Source organism: Macadamia integrifolia, chromosome 4 (assembly GCF_013358625.1).
Source record: "Macadamia integrifolia cultivar HAES 741 chromosome 4, SCU_Mint_v3, whole genome shotgun sequence".
Classification (NCBI taxonomy): Eukaryota; Viridiplantae; Streptophyta; class Magnoliopsida; order Proteales; family Proteaceae; genus Macadamia; species Macadamia integrifolia.
The window spans coordinates 25,006,064-25,031,688 of record NC_056560.1 but is presented as its reverse complement, the minus strand read 5'-3'; the positions used below and the strand labels follow the sequence as shown (position 1 = coordinate 25,031,688).

Genomic DNA, 25,625 nt, shown 5'->3' with positions numbered 1-25,625 from the left:
TGTTCGAAATTCGAATTAAATTGCAGTGCAGTGATTCAAAAACAACACCTGCAAACTCCAATCACAGAACAATGACTATTCAAGAGATATCAACAAACTCTGTATGTGGAAAAAACAACTGGGAAACTGAGATGGGTAACAGTCATTAACACCTACCAGTAAGAGTTTCTTATGTTGTTTCCTTTGTGGAAGAATTCCAAGAGCATCCAGCATCGATTCATCAAGTTCTACAAAAGAGAAATAGAAACTTCTAAAATATAAAAGACCAATAGCATAGTACTAAATTCATTTAACTTTGAGTAATATTACCTTTTGTTTGCAACAATGTAGCCAACACACTCAAAGAACCCAAAACTTGTATGTCATCCCCACTAACAACATGTGATAGTAATGACTCCCTACATATACAGGGTGTGAATCACAATAAAAAAATCATTCAGAGAGGGTGAAACAAAGAACCTACTAGAGAAGAGGAGCTATAATGCTGATTAGAAATCAATCTAAGAGGTATACAGCTTGAAGAATAGTATGATGAAAGGAAAGTTTCCAATCAAACAGTCAAGTTTAAATCAACATAAAACATACTCTGGAAAGAGGCCCAACTGAAAAGTGAGTGCAATGAAGAGCTTAAGACCACCAAACACTATATCACGTATCATTGTTGGATGGGGAAACAGGATACCAGACAGAATGAAATCTCCTACCTGATTTCAACCTCGCTCAAAACCAGCAATGGAAGGAGGGGCCACGTCCCCCCCCCCCAAAGTTTTGGAATACCAAATTGTATGTATAGGAAACTTTGTAAATTCTATCGCAGATATGCGAAATTAAATGCAGATTGCGTAGATATGAGAAATAAAATGAAGATTGGGCCCCTACCCAATATGCATATTAACTTAAAATGGGAACCCATGAGGAAATTCCTGGGTCTTCCCCTGCTCAAGGCCTGTTGAATTCTTCAGATACCAACTGAACTAAGGGGAAAAGTACTCCGATATAAAAATTATAAGGTTTAAAATTTTACATTTCTTTTACCATAGTACAAGATCTTGGCGAGATCTCGGAAATTTCTTGGTTTCGGTATATTTTGAGAAGAGACGACCTATGAGACTACGATACACAAAAAATGCAAAATCTCGGCCAAATTTCTCATTTCGTGAAATCTAAGTCGAAACCACCTAACTCACGTGGTATAAATACTTCATTTCAACAAGACTAGGTTGACCTCTTGCTGAACTCACAAATCTCACCCTGGAGTGAAGACAAGTCCCCCAATTTTGGTTTTTGATGCAACTTTTTGCAAAATCACACCCAAGTGAGCTTGGAGCAAGTGGACTCACATCTCAACATCAACATTCGGAGTTGCTTTTCTGCCCATAAACACTTGAAGGTAACAAAATTTTCTCAAGAAGTTTTGTAGAGAACAAAATCTGGAAAGAAAAAAAAGAGAATAAAATGCTTTGCATGCTGAAATCAAAGAGGGTGATTGAAGAAACCCCTAAAAGCAACAAAGTGAAAGAAAAAAGAAAAATAAGGACCAAAGTCTCTTCTTTCATTTCTCTTCTTTCTCATACAAAAACGATAATATTATAAGTCATCATTGCTGCCACTCATTTTCCACTCCAATCCCCATGAAAATTCTCTCACACAGAATTTTAAGTCATGCCAGCGGAAGAAAGAAAAGAAAGCAGCTTTTCAAGACCGACTGTGACATCACAGCCTGTTTTGCAATGTCACATCCACCATGACAGCCAGTGGCTAGTGTTCACATGCAGGTTCTGTTTTGGGTTTTATTTTTCTATATTAATTGTTATTAGTTAAGTCAGGCTGAGTTAGGCAATTTAATCTCAATCCTGTTTGTTTGTCTTCTATATAATTTAAAGTCATTTGGTCAGATTAGGATTCTTCCTTAGCTGGATAACTGAAAGAGTTAAGAGTCAGTCTACGTTTTATTTCTTTCAGGATGGACTTTTAGCCTTTCCTTTTTGAGTTTGAATCTATCTTGCTCAAACACTAAGTGTATGTAAGGGGCTACAGCCACAAAAACGATTTTCATAATTGAATCATAGTTGTCAAGGTGTCACCTAGACATTGGCAAAGCTTAGGGGGTGTTTGGTTCGGTAAATCTTTGGGATGACATTCTGTAGAATGATAAATCTTAATTTTAGGAGCTGTTTGGTTCCACAAGGATGACCCTCATATCCGAGCACCCTCCTTCCCATGAATGACCATTTTACACAAGTGCATCAAATCTGAGTTCACCTAAATACCTAAACTCAGATCTGATCGACGTTCTCTCGACCTAGTATAAAAGGAAAAATGGGAGAGACGTTTCTTAACCCGCGACCCTCAAACGGCGACACTCACTCCACGATCTCTCCAAGTCTCGACCTACGACAACCTGTGACTGAGACCGGAATCTCACCGAGAGTCCGACCTGCGTAGGAATCTCTCCAAGTCCCGACCTACGTTCTAAAGCAATGTTTTCTCTCAAGTCCCGACCTGTGAGGAATCTCACCGTTGGCGACCTGCGACCTACGACTTGCAAGGAATCTCACCGAGAGTCCGCCGTTGGCGACTGGTAAGCCCTCTCTCTCTCTCTCTCTCTCTCGATTTCCGCCGTCGGCTACCTGCGACCTTTTTTTTAAAGACAAAAAAGGTCTTATTGGAATCGGACTCGAGGAAAAATAGGGCTGAGACAAAACAGGGGTTCAAAGGGGTGCATAACTGGGGTCAAGTGAGATGAAAGGGATGACTAATATTTACTGATGATCTGAACGTATTTGTGAGTTCAAATCAGTAAATAGGAACAAGGCCATAAACTAAGGTACTGAGGAAAAGTTGAAACAGGAAAAAATAATTAAATAATGGCTTTAAGAAGATGAATATCGATTAATAATAGGTCTGAAACATTTAATTAGTCAGAACCACAAATCAATACATAAAAATCAACACAAAAGCTCTCCACCGATTTCAAAATAAGGCCTGAAACTGGGTTTAAATTGATATAGGACAGAATGACAAAGTTTTCTCTTCCCCAATAAAATAATAAATAGATACATCTAACAGTATTTGATATGGTAATTGGTAGAGCATTATTGTGGATAGAAATTAGGTTAGGGTATATCATGGAATAAAAATTTCAGGTTACATTTTGATTTGGGTTATTCAAAGAATGGTTTTGCAGAGATTTTTTCTTTAGGTTCCTTGATCAATTTTGTCTTGAGCAGTTGTTATGGTGAAGCAATAGAAGTTGTAGTTGTTGATGGTAATGGACTTAGAAGGAATGCTTGTAGGAGTATAAGTCAAAGGAAAATGGGTTTCTGTGTCTAAAACTTTCTACTAAAAATGAAGAGGAAGAGATTACTATTACCTGTGGATTACTTGTGAAAAGCCCCTTGTGAGATCAAGTTGTTGCCTACCAATGGAAAGTTCTCTTGATCCTGACGACCTTATTATTGTTGATCCTCATTATGCTTCAGTTTCTAAGATACATCATCTATTATATTCAGAAGCATTTCATTTGAATTCTTTTGTTTGAAAGCCTAAAATTTGTAATTCGTTCTTTCTTTCTTTTAATAGTTCTGATTTCTCCTTTTTGAATACATATGAATATCTGTTCTGGTTTTCTGAAGTGCTTGTTTAATTCTAAATTGTAGATTTACGTAAAAAATGGATAGTGATGATGAATATGATGAGTATTATCAGAGGCGCAAGAAAGTAATAATATTTGCGGCTACTGCAGTTGTTATAGCAGTGGAACAGTATAAGAAACTGTTTCTATGTAAGCAACCTTATCGTAATGAGACTCAACGTGGCTCCGTTGAGACACAACGAATCATTGGACATACTGACAAGACATGTCGAAACATGATAAGAATGAGTCAAAAGGCGTTCTTTAACCTATGTCAGGTGATGCGTGACAAGGGTCTTTTGTATGATACAAATAACGTTCAAGTGGAGGAACAAGTGGTTATTTTTTTATATGCAATCGGTCACAATGTTAAGAACCGCGTCCTCTAACATTTGTTTGGGCATTCAAGTGAAACTATCAGCCGGTATTTTAATCTTGTTTTGGGAGCAGTTCTCAAACTGTACCCGGTATTGTTGAAGCCTCCAAGTACCATAACACATGCGCGAATAGCAGGTAACCATAGGAGAAGAAGAAGAAAGGAGGTGCAGAGAAGGTTAGTAGTCCTTTGAAGGTGATAGCCAATGCAATTGTCGAGATGGCCAAGCAAGACCCCCGGAAGGAATTTGCAAAAAACTTATGTATTGAGATTGATGCACTTCCAGGAGTTGAGTTTGATAAAAAATTGCGTGCTAAACAATTCTTCATGCAACATAAGGAATTGGCTCCCATCTTCTTGAATGCCAATGAGGCAGATAAGCGTAAGGTGTTTGAACACTACATGAAGAATATTGAAGATGGTGGTCAAGATTGAGGAGGTGTCGCTTTATTTATTTATGATTAGTGTGTTGTTTCAAAACATGAGTAGATATTAACTAGACAATTTATGACTAACATTTGAAATGCTTATTTTGGTGATGTAATATTGACTCGATTTTTGAACTCTCTCATTTAAACTGGTCAGCTGGTGATTGGTAAGCTTCTATAAGAAGGTATTATGTGGATATGGCACATAATGCTTTGAATTCCATTGGCCTCTTTCTTTTTTATGGTGGATATGGCAGAATTCCTTTCTTAATTGTTAGATTCAGATCAAGCATCTTTTTTTATGGTGAATATGGTTAATTAATATCATTTCATTAGGGCCATTAAATGAAACTTTTTTCAGGGATATTTTCTTGGCAACCCTGTAACAGATCCAGTTCTTGATATGCTCATCCAATCGATGGGTCTATTATATCAGTTGAACTTTATGGAGGGCTTTTTGCTCAGTTGTATATCTATCATTGATGTGCAGTTCATGTTTCAAGTAATGGTACTTGGCTGGTTTTAAGAGGTCAGCAATATGCATGCCTTCTCCTCCTTGTTTTTGTTTTATTTGTACTTGTATCATCTTCTTGGCGTTTCACTCGTATTATCTATTCTTCTTCTTCTTATTCTTGTGTTCACCTTTTTGTCATTTGTATAGAGGGAGAATTTGCACCCAAAACTTGTTGGTTGAACATGAGAAGTTGTCCTTAGGATTGACAGATGGAGTGTTGGGCAGTAGATCTTTTTGGGTGTTCTTGTATGGCTGCTTTGACTACTGAGGAAGCCATGGTTGTGAAGATGAACAAATTGGGCTGGTGTTGTTCCTACCATTGAAATCTTTTCCAAAGTTTTGGTCTGCAAATTCGATTGCTGTGATGTCTTACTTCACTGTTTGGGGTTGACATAATTGACATTTTGTTAGTGATCCCTAATATCATTGTGGACCATATGGCATTGTTTTCCCTTATGTTAGTGTAAAGAAAACATGGGACAAAGTTTACATTCACTTGAGAGGAAACTCATATTATTGTTATTCCATTCTCATTGGCCTCTTGTTTGGTTGGATAAATTGTAATTTCAGTCTCAAAAGTTATATGATGTTATGTCTGTACATGTAACTGAGATTGTGCCTGTATGGTTTGAAATAGTATCTCATTGATATTTATGTTGCTAGTTATTATATATTCTCAGATTGAGGCACTTCTTATTTGATTTGATAATGACTATTTGTACATAATTTGGTTTGATTATTTATTTCATATGACTTACAGGTAATCATTGGCCTTAACTTTTCTCATCCTTTTTTTGGTTTTTTCAGATATGTAATTAACCTGAGTATTTTCTCTTTGTCTTCTAGTATCCTTGGATCATAGAAATTACACATTCTATTTTCTTTTTCTGGGTTAATGGGTGATAGTGATTTACCAAAGAAAGAGAAAGCAAAGGCTCCAGTAGAAGCCCCTTCCTAACACTAAAAAGTTTCACTGGCAACTTCATAGGGAGGACCTGTGACACAAGATATGATCAAAATTCTCTCTTACAAATGGATCAGAAATTTACATGCCTTTCTATGTTCCCTCGCTTTTTATTTTGAATGAAGTTTGACTGTACATTTCCTTTTTGTTTAGATTTGATTGCCTGCCTTCTATATTCCTTTTGTTGATAAATCCATGTTTATCTAACACTAACATTTCTTGATTGGATTAACAATATTGGTGAAGTGAAATGTGTTTCTCATGGGTTCAGTAGGATTTAATCTTTGGAATGACTTGTGACTTCTTTTGGTGCCTGTGGTGGTTATTAGAAAGAAAAATAGTATCTTTATTGCTGCTAAGGGTGACTTTTGAATCATGTTCTGCTGAGAACACAAAGTTAATTGTCTTTATCCGCAGTCTTTGTTTTCAAGCATCGTTATTGCAGGAGGTGCACAAGAAGTGATCACTGTGATCAAGTTTCTGCTGGAGAATTTCCAGAATTTTCTTTGCTAGTTGGATTTGAGTATGCTAATTGTAGGACTCTTCTCCTCTCTTTTGTTGCAAGATATGAGCAAGCTCTTTCTCAGTTATCCTCTCAAGCGTCAACAACACATATGCATCATTTTCAAGATAAATGATTTCTTCTCTTTCATTTTGATGTTAGGAACAAAGTAATTTTGATTTGGGGCTGCACCTTTTAGATCTCATAATTTTCATTTTGTTATGGCTGATTCATTCGTATCTCTTTCTACATTATTGCTCTATGTTTATGGGAATTGTCATTATGTGATGTTTGGATCTTATCTTGTTCTAACCATTTTAGATTGTTAGGTGAATCTTTAGCTCAAAGTGGAAGAGCATCTGGGTATTACCCAGGATATGATGGTTCGAATCCATCAAGATTCTAATTACCTTTTTGTTTGTATATGAACGGTATTATTGTTGTTGTATACATGTTGGAGTAATTTTTTCTCGAATTATAGAGTCAATGTGGTGGCAGGGAAAAAGTGATCTAAGGACATTATTGAGTAATTTTCTCTCGGATTATTGAGTCAATGTTGGAGTAATTACCTCCACACATGCAATCTCCAGTTGAGAATTTGTTTGCCAACAAAAGCTTTGGAAGACTGTTGGGACCAGCTTTGGAAGAAGATGTGTACGCAGAACACCTTGAACGGTATTATTGTTGTTGTATACATGTTGGAGTAATTTTCTCTCGAATTATAGAGTCAATGTGGTGGCAGGTAAAAAGTGATCTAAGGACATTATTGAGTAATTTTCTCTCGGATTATTGAGTCAATGTTGGAGTAATTACCTCCACACATGCAATCTCCAGTTGAGAATTTGTTTGCCAACAAAAGCTTTGGAAGACTGTTGGGACCAGCTTTGGAAGAAGATGTGTACACAGAACACCTTGAATAATCATGAAGATGTGTACACAGAACACCTTGAATAATCATGTTAGATCTACCTCCACACATGCAATCTCCAGTTGAGAATTTGTTTGCCAACAAAAGCTTTGGAAGACTGTTGGGACCAGCTTTGGAAGAAGATGTGTACACAGAACACCTTGAATAATCATGTTAGAGTTTGGGCACTATTTTAAAAATGAGAAATGAATTGGTTCCCATTTTGATTGAATACTAAGGCTATGTTTGGTTGCAAGAGAAATTTAAAGGGAAGGAAAGTCAAATTTTCAAACTTAAGAATAAATTTTTTTTCCTCCTGAATACATAATTTGAGTCATACTTCAAATTATGCTTCAATGCAAAATTGTGGGGTGATTTTTTTTTAAATGGAAAAACCATATATTTTTTTAAGATAAATCACTTTTCAATTATTTAAAAATATAAATTTTAGAAATAAATAAAAAATAATAAAAAAGGTTATAGTTTTTCACTTCACCACTCTTATGTTTAAGTAAACAATTTAATAGGAAGAATTCACTACACATGATTAGGGTAACCAAATAGTTTTACAGTAAGAATCACTACACAGATTTAGGATAACCAAACAGTTTTACAGTAAGAATCACTATACAGATTTAGAGTAACCAAACAGTTTTCAAGCAAGAGACATGTACCAGACTCAGGGCAACCAAGCGATTTTTCAACAAGAAACACGATTCAGAAGAATGTCCATCAAAAGAATGACATCCATATCCGATACATACACCATTTGATTTACCGAACCAAACACCCCCTTAGGCATCCGGGCATCACCTAGGCCTCCAGGAACCTTGGTCGTCTTGGATGCCACGTCGTCTAGGCAGGCACCTTGAACACCTTGGTTGCCTGTCAGTGTCATAGTTATCGAGGTGACACCTAGGCGACAAGGTGCCTCAGCCTGGACTGGTGTCTTGGACTCCTAGGCAACGCCTTGACGCCTTGTTGGTGTTGCCTTGATTTTTGACCATCCTCCATTCCCTTTGTTGCCTTGTCACCTTGATAACTATGGTTGGTGTCGCCTTGCGTCCAGGCCCCCTCCAATGCCTTGGATCACCTAGATTCCATGAACTGAATGGAAGCTTTGTGATTTTTCTGGTCTCTGGATTTTCAGGCATACAACTTAGATTGAAGTGTATTGGCTCAGTGGATTCTGAGTTGGCTGTTTTGGATTCAGTAGCTGTGATGGATTCCAAGAGGATCAGGCGGATTACTGATTCGCCTTATCTCTGTGATCTCTATTAACCTTTTCTTCATCGAAATCAGGTAAGATCTCCCTAATCTATAAACCCTACGATCTCTACTTCTATCAAGAAATTTTCAGATGGAAGTTTCTACTTAGTTTTAGTTTAGATGGTTGAGTTATTCCTTAACTAAACCCTTGCTGAAATTGGACTTTCTATCAATTTACTTCTGAGACCAGATTTAATTCCTGTTGTAAGCCCCAATTTCTAAATCAATTTATGGTCACCTGTTTCGAATACAAATCTGAAAATCTTAATTTTCTGATTCTATCTTCAAGTTTGATTTCTAAACCCTAATACTGATTCTGGTTCAGTCTGTCGATTAATATTGATTGCAACTGATTAGTCGATCTCAGATTTGAATCCTTAAACCCTTACCTCGGTTTCTCTATCTTGTCTGAGTTTTAGTTTCCAACTTCCTTTAGGATTCTTTCATAACTCTAATACAGGTTTTCATCTCTTCTCCTCCCTTATTCTGTTCTTGTTTTTCTTCTCTCTAAATCTGTTTCTACACTCTTCTTTCTCTTCTCTTCCTGTTCTTCTATGCTTAATTAAGTTACACAGAGATCTGTTTGTCCTCGGCTATCAACATTCATAGACCTGACTTTGTTGTTCTTGGCACCAATCGACCAGAGTTTGGACTCTAATAACTCTAGTCACAGAACTCCTCATTAGTGTTAACAAGAACATAGTTCTGCACATATAAGGCAGTATCTATTTGGTGATTATACTTCTACCTACTTATAGTCAATTCTGTGGTTTCACCATTTTTACTATGTCTGAATTCCCTGCTCTTTCTTTCCAACTTTTGCTCTCTTCTCGTCTCAATTCGAATTTTAACGATAAAATCACTTTCCTCCTCTCAATTATTTCTAAGTTTCTCACTTGAATGCCAACTGTTTGATAGTATTCCCCTTGGTATCAGTGCACCAAACTTGGGATATGGATCTTCAAATCCTTTGCACATGAGCTATACTATTCATACCAGAGGGGGAAAAAAAGTATTTTTAAAAACATAAATCCATTTTGGATGGTCTTTCTTTCACATCTAATCATTATGTAAATATCCCAAATAAGAAAGTCCTATATATGCAGTTATGCTTAAATTAGAATTCCGTAGAAACCCACTCAAACAAATTACCATGACCGTCGGTTCCTCCCTCTGAGTGCCAGCCACTCCGGCTGGTCTCCCGGAGATGGAACTCTCCACTCCTCGCTCTTCCCCCTCTCACCTACCGACGTCACAGCCCAACCTCTTTCCGCTCTCCCTCCCTCTGATTTGGAAACTCACCACCAACCTGCCATACCTTTAGTTAGCTTTTCATCCATCCCTCTTCTCTCTCGCAAGTGGGCCTCCCACTCCAATTTATCCCTCCATCCATTTGGTTCCTCACAGCTTGCTATTTGCCCTGCTGGTCTTCTGGATGAGGAAGCCCTTCTTTGGCAGAATTCCTTGGTGGGTCATTTTCTGGGTTCCAGCCCTCCTTTTCCAATGGTTAAGCTATCCCTTACTAAGAAGTGGCATCTCCATTGATCGATGAAGACTTACCTAGTTACCTTATGGATAATGGATTCTTTGTGTTCAAATTCTCGGATGAAGATGAAGAATGCCACATCCTTGAAGGTGGACCCTGGCGTGTAGGTAGAAATCATATCTTCCTCCGCCAGTGGAACCGGAATATGCAGATGCAATGTTTTGAACTCAAATCTATCCCACCTTGGGTCTCCCTTCCCAGTCTCTCCCTCCACTTTTGGTGTTCTGAGGGCCTCAGCACTGTAAAGTCAGTTCTTGGTACCCCCCCTCTTCTCTGATGCCAGAACTAAATGAAAGGACAGACTTGCGTATGCTCGGATTTGTATCGAAGTGCCGGCACTGAACCTATCCCCTCCACCATTACTGTCAACGATGGAGGACTTCTCCTTTCAGCAAGATGTTGTGTTTGAATGGGTCCCTCCACAATGTCTGATTTGCAAAATATTTGGGCATGACTCTAAGCTCTGCACTCCCAAGCCGACCCCGTCGGAGCCATCCTTCCCTCCTATTATTACCGGGCACAATCACCTTAACCACCATTCGACCACTATTCCTTCCACATCCTCCTCTCACCGCCATATTGGAGAACCTCCTGTTGGCAAGGGCAGAGCTAGGAACCATTGCCTTTGCACGCGCCACCAAAACCCATTCTCGGCTTCAGTATCTCAGCAACCTCATTAGCCTGACCCTCAGCAAGGACCATTGGTCAAAGACTTCTTTACCTAGCGCGGCCCAAGGATTAAAGTATCGGTATTGGTCACCGTATTGGTCAGCTAAAATTAAGATACGTATTGGAGGGTATCGTATCGTATCGTAGATACGCTAAGATATGCTAAAGATCAAGGATTAAAGTATCGGTATCGATCGTCGTATCGGTCGGCTAAATTTAAGATACGTATAGGAAAGGTATCGTATCGGAGATATTTTAAACCAGAGTAGCGATAGCAATCATTTTGCTACCTTGATGACTGTTGAAGAAGACATCACTGACGCCCTTATCGAGACAAACCCTGATCGAAATCCCTCAGATCCCTTGTCGGCAAAAAGAGGTCAAGACAGTTAAGGATCAGCCTCAGATGCTTCTGATAGCGAAGAATCAGACCCTACCTCCAAAGCGGCTGCTCGATCAAGCTCCTCAGACCGATCTGGGTCAGTGCACTCTACCTCCAGTGGATCTTCCTAAAGATACTCTACCTCTTGCTCTGATGAAGAGTCGGATAGAGATACATCAGCTTCTCCAGCTGCGCCTGCTCACTTCTCGAAGAGTCCTCGCGGAAGCAGATCCCGAAAGTCAACAAATGTTTCGGAACCAAGCACTATATCCCTTTCAACCCCTCCCACTTCTGTAGGCCCCACTGCAAACTGTGCTACCATATCATCTCCTTTACCTTCTGTGGATCCCACCACTCCATCGCAACTTCTAGAGAACCCCTCTCACTCTAACATACCGATCACCTCTCTGGGCCCCACCACTGCCTCTTATCGCCTTAGGCCCAACCATTCCTGCCCAATTGTTTCTCTTCCAATTCGAAACACTTCCTCATCTAGTCGTGGGTCTTCGGATAAACCCGTCAACCTAAAAATCCCATCGTCTACACCCGCTTCATGTCATTCTCTGTCAAAGAAGTCTCAAAAAATAAACAACAAAGCCTCTTCCCCTTGTATCACTTCCACCATTAATACTCCTTCCGCCCCTACCCAACACCAAAACCCCACTATCCAAGTAGCCCCCACCCCCAAAACTCAATCCTACTCCCGTCGTGGGGTAAGCTCCTCCTTGGAATGCTTTGTCAATCGTTGCTCCCTTCTACGAAGGGCTTGATGCATCTTCTTTTTTATTCCCAATGAATCAAGGAATGTTCTGGAATTCTAGGGGTCTCAATTCTCCATAAAAACATGTTGTCCGCTCCCATCTATGGTTTAAGAACTCGAGCGAAACATGCGAAATTTCGCATGTTTCGCAGGTATCGACCCAGGTCGAAACGAAACCTTAAGGAATTTTAAAAAATCACCTGCTTCGACCTGGTTTCGATAGGTTTTGACCAAGTTTCTCATGTTTCGACCGAAACATAGGAAATTTTGACCTTTTCTTGTGCATTTTTTTCTCCCAAGCATAGGAAACTTTGGGAAATAGTGGAGATTCTCATTTTTTTGGCACTTATTTATACCAAATATCATTTAAGTAAATGTATTTTATATTACATTTACTTAAGATACTATTCATAAATAAGGAAATACCCCCTATTTGAATCCAATAAAAATAGTTTAAAAATAAAATTCCTGAAGGATAAAAAGTCAATCCCCAGTCCAAGAACAAAAACTGGATTTTGGTTACAGGGGCGATTTTCAACTTTTAAATGTTGGGGTTTTTCTCAATTATGAAAATTTTATAAATCCTATAATATGTTAAAACATTGCTAAAAACCAAACGTCCGGTAAAATAATCTTTTGTTTTGATATCCCTAAAATTATTTTCATTAAGGTGATTTTAACAGCATTCGCGCACTTTAAAATAAGTTTAACTAGAGCATAACTATGTCATTACAACTCAGATTTAAGTAATCTTAAACTTGTTGGAAAGTTGGTTTTATGTTATACCTAATACAAAAAGTCTCATGTAAAAATAAAAATCATTTGACCAGTCAAACTTATTATAGAACAAGAGCATTTCTCTAAATGTTGATTCTTTATAACTTAATGTGACTTAATGTTGATTTTAATGACTTGATGTGGGTTAATATTGATTTTTTATGATATAAAGTATATATAGCTTACTAAATAATGTTAGAAAATATAACATGCGTGCCTTGAGGGTAGTGAGTCACTACTTGGATGGAACAACCTAGACACTCTACTTGGAATTGAGTCACTACTTTCGAGTGTTGAGTAATTGAGTCACTATTGTTCAGTGTTGATAGATAACTGTTGATGATGTAATGTTTTTGTCTATTTTGGATCATTTGGATTATATCTTATGTTTTGATGTAGATTGTAGACTATATAGAGTCATTATGTAGTAAAGTTTCAGGATTTAAGCCAACAAGTCAATGTAATAATTATCGAACCTTTGGTTCACTACACAAGACTTTTTTTTTTTTTAAAGAAACTACTGATGTGAATGTGTTAGAAATGTTTAAAATAGGTTGTACACAAAAAATTAGACCAAAAAAACACTGTTCAGGGGTCAGAACCTAAGTTTCCACCATATCGGGAAAAAATCCCTGGTATCCTCGAAATTTCCCAGGTTTCCACCAAAATTTCGGTCTCCCCAGAGATCTTAAACTCCTCCATTGAAACTAGAGTAAAGATTTGAATGCTAACCATATTGCTTCTTCCATTGCCCTTACCTGGTCGTTGCGGTCCAATTACAACCACCATATTAATAGTCGTATTTGGTCTCTTTGGGATCCCCAATAATTAAATGCTACCCGGCTTTCTCCATCTTCCCAAACCCCCCATCTTAGTATTTCAGATACACTTGGGAATTCTCCTATTCTCCTGTCATTTTATGCCTCTCCCATTTCCCCCTTGAAAGTACAAATCTCTGGACCAACCCAACGATCTGGTCTTTCTGACCACCCATTAGTGAGATATTCAAAATCTCTCTTTTTTGGTCCTTTAGTGGCTGGTGCTGTCCAGAATTGAGATCGATAGAACTGCTTCAGTCCCTAGTGATCTATTGGACTATGGTTCACGATATTAAGTTGATTTGGACCTACATGAAGTCTTGTAAGCCCCTGTTATCAGTACTACTGATCTGAGCAGAGAAGGCAAGGATATTTCAGATCTGTCTGTCTTCCTTTCAAGTCCGGTTATTTGTGCTACTGTTAGAGTGGTTTATGGTTGTTCTTTGATTGAAGCATCCTGCAGTTGTGAGCTTGTTTTGACTTGTCAACCTAGTTCTACACTTCTACATTACTTTCTGAAGTAAGAAAGCTTTCTCAGACAGAAAGCCAGAATTAAATGGCTTGAGCTTGGGGATTCAAACTCGGCATATTTCCACAGATCAATGAAGGCTAGAGCTAATCTGAACTCCATTCCTATGCTGTTATCTTCTGATGGCTCCCCCATTTTGAGTGTTGAAGGTATCAAACCTGAGGCTGCTTCCAACTTTAAGAATTTATTCCGATCTTCTTCCACTTCATCGGGGGTTTTTCCAGATGATTTTCTCAACAAGTTCATCCCAGTCTCCTCAGTGCTCTCCATCGCATTCCTACAAATGATGAAATTATCATAGCTGTGCACCCTCAGCAGTCTAATAGAGCCCCGTGTCCGGATGGGTTTAGTATGGGATTTTTCTTGGCCACTTGAAATATTATAAAGGATGACCTCATCAAGGCCATTAAGAGCATGGTTCGAGAACTCAAGCGAAACCTATGAAATTTCCCAAGTTTCGCAGGTATCGCCAGGGGTCGAAATGAAACCACATGTGACTTTTAAAAGTCACATGTTTCGACCATGTATCGACCCAATTCGGTCAATTTCGACCGAAAAATTGGAAATTTCGACCTAAACCACCTGGTTCCAAGGTCGAACCAGGTCCTATATAACTTATTTCAAACAAAAAACCACCTTTGTTTCAGCAGAATTCGACCCTCCCTTGTTCAATTTTTCTCCTAAGTGTGGGAAACTTGGGGAAACAGTGGAGATTTCCATTTTTTGCCTACCAAACTTGAATCTAAGGGTGATTATTGCTTCATCTACACGAGAAAGGCATCTTGGACCAAAAAGGTCAATCTCAACTTCCCCAAAAAGCATTTTTTATATAATATGCTAGTAAATAGGGTAGAATCATGTAATTTTTTTTATATGTTACTTAGGAGGATCCGATCTACGCATTCACGGTGTTGATGTCGAAGAATATGTCAGAAGAGGGGAGAATTCACTTAGAGTCACCATGTCCATTTGAGTCCCACCCTGATGCTAGAATTGAAGAAGAACAGCATCAGTCGCCTTCATCGTCTTCCACTCGGGTCCCTAACCAGACACAAGATGACGGTGATAGATTAGCTGCCACGCGAGATGAAGATGATATGATGCAAAGTGATACGGTTCCACAACCATCGCCAATCAGATTCACAGGGGAGACTGAGTTCACACTTGCCATGCAAGATGACATCATGGTTCCCGACAACAGAGAGGCTATAGTAGAGGACCACGCAAAAGGTTTGGGCCTCAAGATGAGGCAGTTGGGATGGGCCAAAGCATGGATATTTCTAGCTTGTCTGCCACAATGGAATCCATGAGTTTGGGACAGGGTGGAGGATCTAGGCATTGGCGTGCACCAGAATTCATTGACTTGTGCCCTAGTCGAGTACATCATAGTGATGGCTATGAAAGCGCCGGATCAATTGCATCGCATTATGGGTATCCGGGGTATGGTGTATATGCCGGTGGACCATCCTTTGAGAGCCGGTTCATTTGGATATGGTAGTGGTTATGGACAGTATGGTGAATCTTCTTCCTCATTCAAACAGGAGGGTTCTACAGGTGGTGGGTCATCTTTTGTTGACAGTATCTTTGGGTACCCATCCCAACCTTTTGTGCCATACCCACAACCTATGATTGTGACTAACACACAAACTATGACATTACCTAAGCTGATGTTGATGATGCATCTTATAGAGGGGCAGTGAGAAATTACCAAGACAATTGGACCCAAAACATGTCATGGGATGCATATGTGGTGCATTCAGAGGAGTAACTACGACATCTGCAGTGGTACGCAGCTCGTGGGATGGAACCGCCTAGACACTCTACTTGGAAATGACTCTTGAGTGTCAAGTGTTGAGTACTAAGTCTAAAGTGTTGACTGTTGAGTGTTGAGTATTTGAGTCACTACTGTTGAGTGTTGAGAGATAACTCATGATGATGTAATATTTTTATTTATTTTGGATCATTTGAATTATGTCTTATTCATGTAGATTGTAGACTATATATAGTGTAGACTATGTCATTATGTAGTATAGTTTCATAATTTAAGTCAACAACTTAGCATAATGATTATCAAACCTTTGGTTCACCACACAAGTATGACTTTGTGTTTTTTTAATGAAACTAATGATGTGAATGTGTTAGAAATGTTTAAAATAGGATGTACAAAAAAAATCAAGAAAAAAAATACACTGTTTGGGGGTCAAAACCTAAGTTTCCACCAAACCGGGAAAAATTCCCTAGTTTCCTCGAAATTTCCCATGTTTCGACCAAAATTTCAGTCTCCCCAAGGGACAAAACCCGATACCTTGAACCTTGATTAAGAGCTTCTTCAGTCCTAGTTAGATTAAAGGGTTAACTATACTTTTCCTTGCTCGATTCCAAAGAAGGAAGTGGCTGCTTCTATATCAGATTTTAGAACCCATCTCTCTGTGCAACCTGCTTTATAAATTTGTTACAAAGATCTTGGCTTCTAGTCTCAAGATTGTGGTGGACACTCTTGTTAGTGAGAACCGATCAGTTTTTATCCCTAGCAGGAGTATTTCATATAATATCCTCCTTTGCCATGAGATCATTCAAGGTTTTGACAGGAAATTTCATTCTCCTTCCGCCCTTATGAAGAATGATATCCACAAAGCTTTTGACTCCCTGAGATGGGAGTTTTTATCGGAAGTTATGCACAATATGAGATTCCCTCTTGTGTTTGTCCATTGGATCAAATGTTGCATCTCTACGCCCAGCTTCTTTGTTTTAGTCAATGGCAGTCCAAAGGGTTAATTTTGTTCTTTAGTTGGGATTCATCAGAGAATCTCCCCGTATCTTTACTTTGGCTCTTGAAGTTTTCTCCCGTAGCATTCAGATTTGCACTGATTAGCAAAGTATCCTCCCAATCCCAAAGTTCAAGGCCATCAAGCTCACTCATCTTGCTTTTGCAGATGATCTTACGTTATTCTATAAAGCTAGCATTGAATCTTTGGAGAATATTATGGCATGTCTTCAATTCTTTGAGACTCTTTTAGGGCTCCGTATCAACCTGTAGAAATCCCTTTTATTCCTAGATGGGGTGTCTGATTTGGATAAGATTTCTTTTATAGACAAAACTGGTTTATCCATTGGGCAACTTCATGTCAAGTATCAGAGCTTACCTCTGATTCCCGCAAGGTAACTTCTCACCATTGCACTCCTATGCTCGATCTTATAAGGAAGAAGCCCCAACTTTGGAAATGCAAGCTTCTATCCCATGCAAGGAGATCGGCTCTCATCAAACATGTCCTCCAATCATCTTCCATATATTGGTTGGGTATCTTTGGGCTATCTCAACCTACAATCAAAGCGCTAGAATATCTTATAGCTGCATTCCTTTCGAAAGGCTCTGAATCCTCTGATTTCCTTCGTCCCATGAGTTTGGCAAATGTTTTCCTTCCCAAATCAAGGGGGGTCTGGGATTGAGGAGAATCAAAGATGTCAACTCAGCCGGAATTATTAAACTTATTTGGAAGATTATCTTAAAAAAGAAAAACATCTCGGTGGATTGTGTTTATTCGAGTGGTCTCCTTCGTTCGGACACTATCTGAACTGCCCCTCTGTTATCTGATGCCTCCTGGGTATCGCGCAAGATCTTATAAATCCTATCCCTTGTTGTTGGGGCTATCTCATCTAGGATTGGTGATGGTACCACGACCTCTCTCTAGCATGACCATTGGCATACTCTTGGTATTCTCCTTCATCAGGTTCCTGCTAGAGCTATTTATAGCTTGGGTCTCACTAAAGCTTCTATGGTTTCAGATATTAGCTCTTGGGCTCCTCCAAACTCCAATGCTCCTTTCACTTGATCGTGTTTGGAATGCCTTGCTTCCTATCAGCCCCAATGGTGGGTGCGACACTATTTTGTGGTCCCCCCATCTCATCGGGAGCCTTCAGTTCTAAAGCTGCATGGGGTTTCATCAGACTGTGGGGTACTCTTGCTCCTTGGAAAAAGATTATTTGGTTCAAATATCACATCCCTCGGCACAATTTCACTGCTCAGAGGGCTCCCTTAAATTGTCTCTCAACTCAGTCTTTCCTGATCCACCATGAGATCCCTATCTCCCCTACTTGCACCTTGGGTTGGAATAGAGTTATGGACATTAACCATCTCTTTTTTGATTGCCCCTTCTCCTCTTCTATATGGAAAGAAGTTCTTGGTAAATACTAGCCAAGGCGTCGTCAGATTCTCCCCTTTCGACAGGAGTGGATTTGGGTTGACATGACCTTCGGAGGCTCCTCTTTTTGTGATGCAGTGGGCAAGCTTGCCTTCAATGCCTCCATCAATTAAAGTTGGATGGAGCGAAACTGTTAGATCAAACACCAAGAAATACGAAAATAAATTGACAAAAGATCCGCACAACACAGAGATTTAACGAGGTTCACACACCAGGGCGGTGTGCTATGTCCTCGGGCGAAGAAGAAGATGTTTCACTGTGCAGAAGAGAGATTACACCCAAGCAGCGGCGAGAAAACTCGCCCTTAAACCCTAGCTCAAAAAATCCCCAAAATACAATGACTTTCTCAACAAGACAACAGTACATTATATACTTCAAGTCGCGGGTCGACCCATCGGGTCGTAGTCGATCCGGTCGAACCATACAGATCTCAGAAAACTTCCCCACCAAAATATGTCGGATCGGGTCAATCTTGAAAATAGGTCAAGAATTCGAGGTAAACTTAACAAAAACAATAGGAAATGGACCTCCAACTCTCATTCTCTTCGAAAGATTTGGGATTCCATTTTCTTTGACATTGAAAGAAAGTTTTCTTCTATCCCATTTTCATGCACGGACTCCCCAAGGAACAAGCATATTGTTGTCTCCAACCCACTACCTCTTAAGGATTTGGGTTTTTTTGTATTTCTTTTCATTATTCTTCTTTCTTCCCTCTTGGGGATTTGTAATTTTTCTTCTCCTCTTTGGTAATGACTTATATTATTCACCCCAAAAAAAAGAAGAAGAATCACCTACAGTTCTATTGAAAGGTTTTGAGGTTCTGCTGCGGATTAACCAATTCCATTTTTTTTTTTTATCAAATTCTACCCAGATTTTGGTGACTTCGCCAAAACTTTTTGATTCACCTCATGCTGAAAATAGCTCTTCGCAGTGGAATTCTGAACCTTGCCATCAAGTGATGCAAACTGTATTCACTCCTCATATTGTTACGCAATATTATATTGAGATCACCAATGTTATGCCCTAATGGAAGTGAAGAAAACAAGGTTCCCATGCATCTCATTTTTTGGCAGATGTAAGCAAACCATAATTTGAGATAAACATTCAGCCATACCATAGAAGTGTCCACACCAATTGACACAGCAAATAAAAGATATCAAATTTGGATCAAGATAAATAGAACAAAAGAAAAATGAAATTCAACTTCCAGCAACAACTAGAATTAACCTACCTCAAAGTCAATTGTGGACTATCACAACTATGCTGTAAGATAAAATCTTCTCCAGGATGAATTTGAGAACTAGATGAGTTTGCTACAACTACTCTTAAACGTTGAGTATCTGCCTCTGAGTGACTAGCATCATTATCCAGCTGCTGGTTTTCATGTGCACAAACATGACCCGACATACAGCCATTGGGTTTAGCTTCACAAATTGGAGAAAATGCACCCAGGGGGCAGAAAAGAGAAGCCGCAATACTATTTGCCAAATCCTTGGTTTTAACAATGCGCAAGATGCCACAAAGTAGATAAAGAGATGTAGTAACACTAATCTGTGTTTCCTGTAGTTGCAAACAACAGAAAGTAGGAAGAAACACATAGCCCCAATATATTAGAACAACAATACCAAGGACAAAAACAATTCCCATGAAAGAAATAACAAACAATAAAACTGTTTCCAAGTAGAGAGAGAAGGAAAAGATGCATACATTAGTACGCTGCATATTCAGAGAAGAAAAAAGCAAAGGAAATATCAGAATCTGAGAAATATTTTCGGTTATTAATCTCCCAAGATCAGGAATCCCAGCAGAAATGACATCACTAAAATAATATAGATAATCTTCAATTTCATCTACAGCACCAAGAATGCAAGCGGTTGATTCTGGGCCAGGATTCCTGTCACAATAGCCAAATAATACTTATCAGGGGATAACTAGGAAAAGAAAAAAAAACACACACACAAATAATAAGTTTAATCCAACCATATATAAATAAGAATGATGCAACTGTTCACATCTCTACCCAACAAATACCCCAACTCATACTTTGAAGCTTCAGATACCCATCTATCCAAGCCGATGCACTGCTCCCGGAAGTACGAAACCAAATTCGAAAAATAATCTGCTAGAGGTGGACTATTGACATATTTATTCACAGCTTCATCTCCAACTGAAAAGTAAACATGGAAATAAAGATCAGGTGCCACTGCAACATAACTGCTGTTCAATAAGCATAGGTAAAGATAGTAAGAACTTACCATGATAGACATTAAGGGTCAAAGCACGTACAGCAATGCGGACCATGGTCTCTTCATGAAAAGCAAACCTTATTGCCTCAATGTACAATGGGAAAGAAATTACCTCATCCTAGACATAGAAAATAGCAGTTATTGATACAAGAGAAAAAGGAAATGGAAGAAAGAAAAAAATAATGACATATCCAATAGCCAAGCAAAGAAAAGAGAAGAGCACCCATTATTTCATCTTGTCAGCTACTATGGAAGACAAATTGGATCAACATGGAAAAGTGAAACATCAATCAGAAGCCTCTAACATATAAAGGGGCATTTATCACTATCATCTAGAAGAATGTGCCAGTTTAAGCCAATCCAAATTCCAAGCTAAATACTTATGAACCAATGAGTAAAGAGGTACAAGAAAAGGGCTAGATTGTTCCAACTTATTTATTTAGCAGGTTCAGATCATTAAACTCAATTAAGCTAATAAATCCTACCTAATAACTTTGCCCTCTAATAATATTTTGCTAATAATAGGTCGATATTTGGCATTAAACATTAGCAAGGCAATTTAATCTGGCTCTTCTAGTTTCTGTCCATTAACTTATGCATTCGTTTTCTTGGGGAGCATATGCATAGTTCAAGGTTTCGCCGAAATTTTGCAAAATTTCGCAAAATATTCCAGTATTAACAGATGTCGAAACAAAAACTTAAACATATGTAAGGTTTGCAGTATTTCGGTCGATATTTCACTGTTTTGGCAAAATTTCGATGAAATATTCCATTCGGTAACTTTTCGACTGAAACAATACATTTCTTCAGTAATAAATGTAGGTTTCGAACGAAATAGTCTCCACTGGTTTCGACAGAAAGGGTTAGGAAAAGTTGGGTTCTTCTGATTTGTTGTATTATCGACTCCCATATCTTTGACTCTTTGTAATGAACCATGTATAACATTCGATAATTATGAAAACACAGGAACGTACAGCATATGCTACCAAAAGTATGGTCCAAAGTCAAACTACTATTTTGGGTTTGTATCTAAGGGTTCCACTATGTTTAGTGTGCCTAGAATAGGGATCCCTAGAAGTTTCGGCACATAATTTGACCATTTGGGCCTCAAAACACTCACTCGAAACCAACCACCGACTGAAATTTCATGTTTTTTGCAAAATATTTCAGTTTCAAGCCAGGTTGAAACCAGGCTCGCATCCGAAACCTGGAACTATGAGAATACGGAACCTACAAATTAATAGGATAGCACAATTTCAGGGGTTCACTTTTATGCTAGCAATAAAATTTTTCAAAAAAGCCTCACTTAATGATACAAATTGCCATCATTCAGCAAAGTATAATGTGATATTTGGTAAGTTCATCCTTCACAGTTCTCTTTGGTTGGAACTCTTCAATTTCAGGGAGCTATTTCAATTTCTTGGGCTGTTTGGTATAATTGTTGCACTCAAATTGAAATCAAGTTAAATAGAAATATTGAAATAGCTGGTGAGTTTCTCTATCCCGTTTTGGTTATGTATCGACGAAACATCGCCTTTGGATGATAGACAGAAGTATCATGGTATATACTTTCATGTACTAGCTAAAGCGTTACGTATGTCCGATGGAGATCATATTCACTCAGGTATCATAGTAGGTAAACTTGAAGGCGAAGAGAAACCACCTTGGGCTTTGTTGGTTTACTACGTGATGATTTTATTGAAAAAGACCACCAGGGTATTTATCAAATGTTCTGTCCATAGCTTCTGGGGGCATTCACGTTTGGTGTATGCCCACTCTGACCAAGATCTTTGGGGATGATTCTGTACAACAGTTCAGTAGAGGAACTTTAGGACACCCTTGGGAAAATGCACCAGTCCATAGCTAACCAAGTAGAACCTAGAAATGTGTACAAGCTCGTAACAAGTGAAGTGATCTTGCTAGTGAAGGTAATGAAATTATCCGTGAGGCTAGCAAATGGAGCCATGAACTAGCTGCTGCTTGTGAGGTATGGAAGGAGATCAAATTCGAATTCCCAACAATGGATATATGGACTGGTCGTGGCATTAGCACTTTTGATGATGATGATAAATGCATGATGGAGAGCAAAGCAATCCACTTCACTATGACTTTTTGGTTCATTCATATTATTCAATATATTGAGGGTAGAATAATAATTTGATAAACTAATAGATTGCACCATAACCTATGCCAGATATATGTTATTATAGATATTATAAGTCAGTCCTTATTATTACTATTATTACTATTAGGTTGTCTGTCTTAAACTCTTAATGGCATCTATGTGATCCAAAACTTCATTGGCAAGTAAAATATCAAACCTACTAATAAGTAGTAAGATGAAATTAAGTAATAAATATTGAAAAGGAAAATCTATTTGCGAATTAGCATACTGGCTCAAAGTAACCCATCAAGATTTGAACCAAGCACGTTAGTATGTCAGTATAAACATATTATATAATATGAAGTAATAAAAAATATCCAACACAGGAAATCAGTGCTAATAATGTAGAAGAGAGAGAGAGAGAGAGAGAAGACAAGAAGAGCTGCAAGCTACAAGGAGAAAATGGTTGTTCACGGTTGGGCAGAATGCTCCAACCATGGGCTTCAGACTTCTTTATATTAGCAATAATATCAGGGACAAGTGTACCCCTGATATAACCACTGAACACCCAAAATACCCCCCCACGGTAATACTAAACAGAATAAATATAAACACTCCCCCTCAAGCCAGAGCATATATATCACCCATGCCCACTTGAAACAACGTTCCCAAAAAACAAGATTAAAGAGGCTTAGAGAACATATTACCCAATTGATTTTTAGAAGCAACAAACGGAGTAGCAATCAATTTCCTCATCACTGCATCCCTCCAAAAGTGACAATAAACCTCAATATGTTTGGTCCTTTCATGAAAAAACTAGGTTGCTATCAATGTAGATGGCAACTTGATTACCACAACATATATTTATAGGTTTAATAACCGGAAATCCAAACTCCCAAAGAAATGATCTCAATCATCAACTCATCTACTGAATAAGCCATAGTTTTATACTCAGCCTCAGCTCTAGACCTTGCCATAGTTGTTTGTTTCTTGCTTCTCAATGTGACAAGATTACAACCAACAAACGTACAGTACCTGTGGTAGATCTTCTATCACCTTCAACACCAACCCAGTCTCTATCCAAATAACAAACAAAGAAAATAACTAAGGGAAAAGTTGTAAGTATCCTACCGTATCTGCCAACACTAACCGATACATATCGTTCGTATCTTTAAGGTATCGATACATACCAACAAAAAAATTGTATTAGTACATGTAAGAAACCACATCCTTTATACATAATCAATTAGATGCACTAGTTTCGTCGTACTTTGTTCTCGCTTTCATACATAATATAATATACATTTACTTATTTATAGTGTTTTATGAGAGGTCGGACCTTGGCGCAACGGTAAGGTTGGTCCAGTGCGTCCTAGTGGTCATAGGTTTAAGTCAAGAAACAGCCTCTCCACGAAGCGGAGGTCAGGCTGCTTACATTATGACCCTCCCAAGACCCTGCAGTGGCGGGAGCCTCATGCACTAGGTACGCCCTTTTTTTATTTACGGTGTTTTATGCTTTAAAATTGTATTTTGCATATATCCTAAGCATTTATGGACGTTTCTCAACCAATTTCGTATGAATTTTTAGTGTATCTTGCATCTCTCCGATACAATTATGATACAATGTCTCTTAAAATCACCCTTTTAATACGATACCCGATACTCATACTTTAAACATTACCTGAGGGTACCCAAGTCTTTCATCTGAAAAATGTTGTTGTAAATAAGATTTCACCTCTGTGATACCAAACACATCACTACCAGGTTTAATAACACCATCCACATACACAACCAATATAATCACCCTAGAGTCCCAATGACGAACAAAAACTGAATGATTGTGAGAATCTGCATCGAGTAATAATCGAATTGAACCAATCAAACCAAGCTCTAAGCAAATGTTTAAACTATAAATCATTGTATGTAACTTGCAAACTTTCTCAACATTCTCCCCCTGAGCAACACAGCCAAAAGGTTGCTCCCATGTACAAGCTAAAAAGATCTGAAAGTAGTCCACACCATAGGTCTGAGTATAGCCCCTTGTGACCAAACAGGCCTTGAGCTGCTCAACAGAGCCATTAGAATTATTCTTGATAGTCTACACCGAACAACACGCACAAGTTCCTTTTTTTGTGAATAATTAAAATAAATACAAGGGAGAAAAGGGGGGGAGGATGCACAATGCCGAAAGGCAAGGGAGAGGAATACGACCCTATAGGGCAGGGGGAAGTCAAAATAAAAAGAGGTAAGCCCTAGGAAACAACAATAAGCTTGCTCCTTGGAGAATCAACAACCGATCTATGGGGGAGGGAACCAAGTTTGGAGGAGACGTCAAAGTAGATAGAATTTCAAATCTTATCAAAAGATCTTGAGTTGAAGGTCCATCTACGAAAGTTACGTTCCATCCAGATATGGCCAATAGCAACCCCAAAGGCGAGTTTCCTGGCAGTGTCACAAATAGATCCTAGAAAAATCCATATCAATCCAAACCCATTCTCTCTAAAGGGGGAGAGGCCTTCTTCGAACAGGCCAACATTTGGCAAGGACATACTTCCACATACGAGAAGAGAAGAGGCACTCAAAGAAAAGATGGTTGCTATTTTCCAAACCATTCCATCAAAGGCAACAAGTAATGGAAACAAGAATATGGCGATAGATGGGAAGGATTGGGTGAGAAGGCAGTTGGAGAGGGTTCTCCAAATAGTGAAACCATAGCGAGGGATGTGGGCTCTAGACCAAACAACATTATGCCAAGGGATGGAGGGATTGGATGAGCGAACGAGGTTCCAAGCAAAGGTGAAGGCGAAGCAATCTGAGGAGGAGGGAGACCAAATGATTTGGTCATCTCCAATGGAAGGGGGGAGGGAGCGGAGGGGCTGCCAGATGTCAGTAAGAGAGGGGATGGCAAGAGGGGGGGGACCAAGACCTATGGGAGATGATTGATGAGACCTTAGAAGATCTAGGGAGACTAGAGGGATAGACTGATCTATGGCCCACAGAC

General features: G+C 38.8%; 1 protein-coding gene across 2 annotated transcripts in view; it reads right to left on the bottom strand.

Annotated features, from left to right (window-relative positions):
* Nucleotides 1-25,625, bottom strand: part of LOC122076455 (protein TRANSPARENT TESTA 9) — a 67,050-nt gene that overhangs the window by 23,666 nt on the left and 17,759 nt on the right. Inside the window, exons 7-12 of one of the 2 annotated variants that reach the window (XM_042641755.1) lie at nt 20,530-20,638; nt 20,306-20,441; nt 19,982-20,168; nt 19,506-19,834; nt 310-398; nt 157-227 (exon numbers count right to left, since the gene is read on the bottom strand). In XM_042641755.1, coding sequence (XP_042497689.1) covers nt 157-227; nt 310-398; nt 19,506-19,834; nt 19,982-20,168; nt 20,306-20,441; nt 20,530-20,638 — 921 coding nt within the window. The remainder of the gene's footprint in view (nt 1-156; nt 228-309; nt 399-19,505; nt 19,835-19,981; nt 20,169-20,305; nt 20,442-20,529; nt 20,639-25,625) is intronic. The other variant, XM_042641756.1, reaches the window with a different exon arrangement.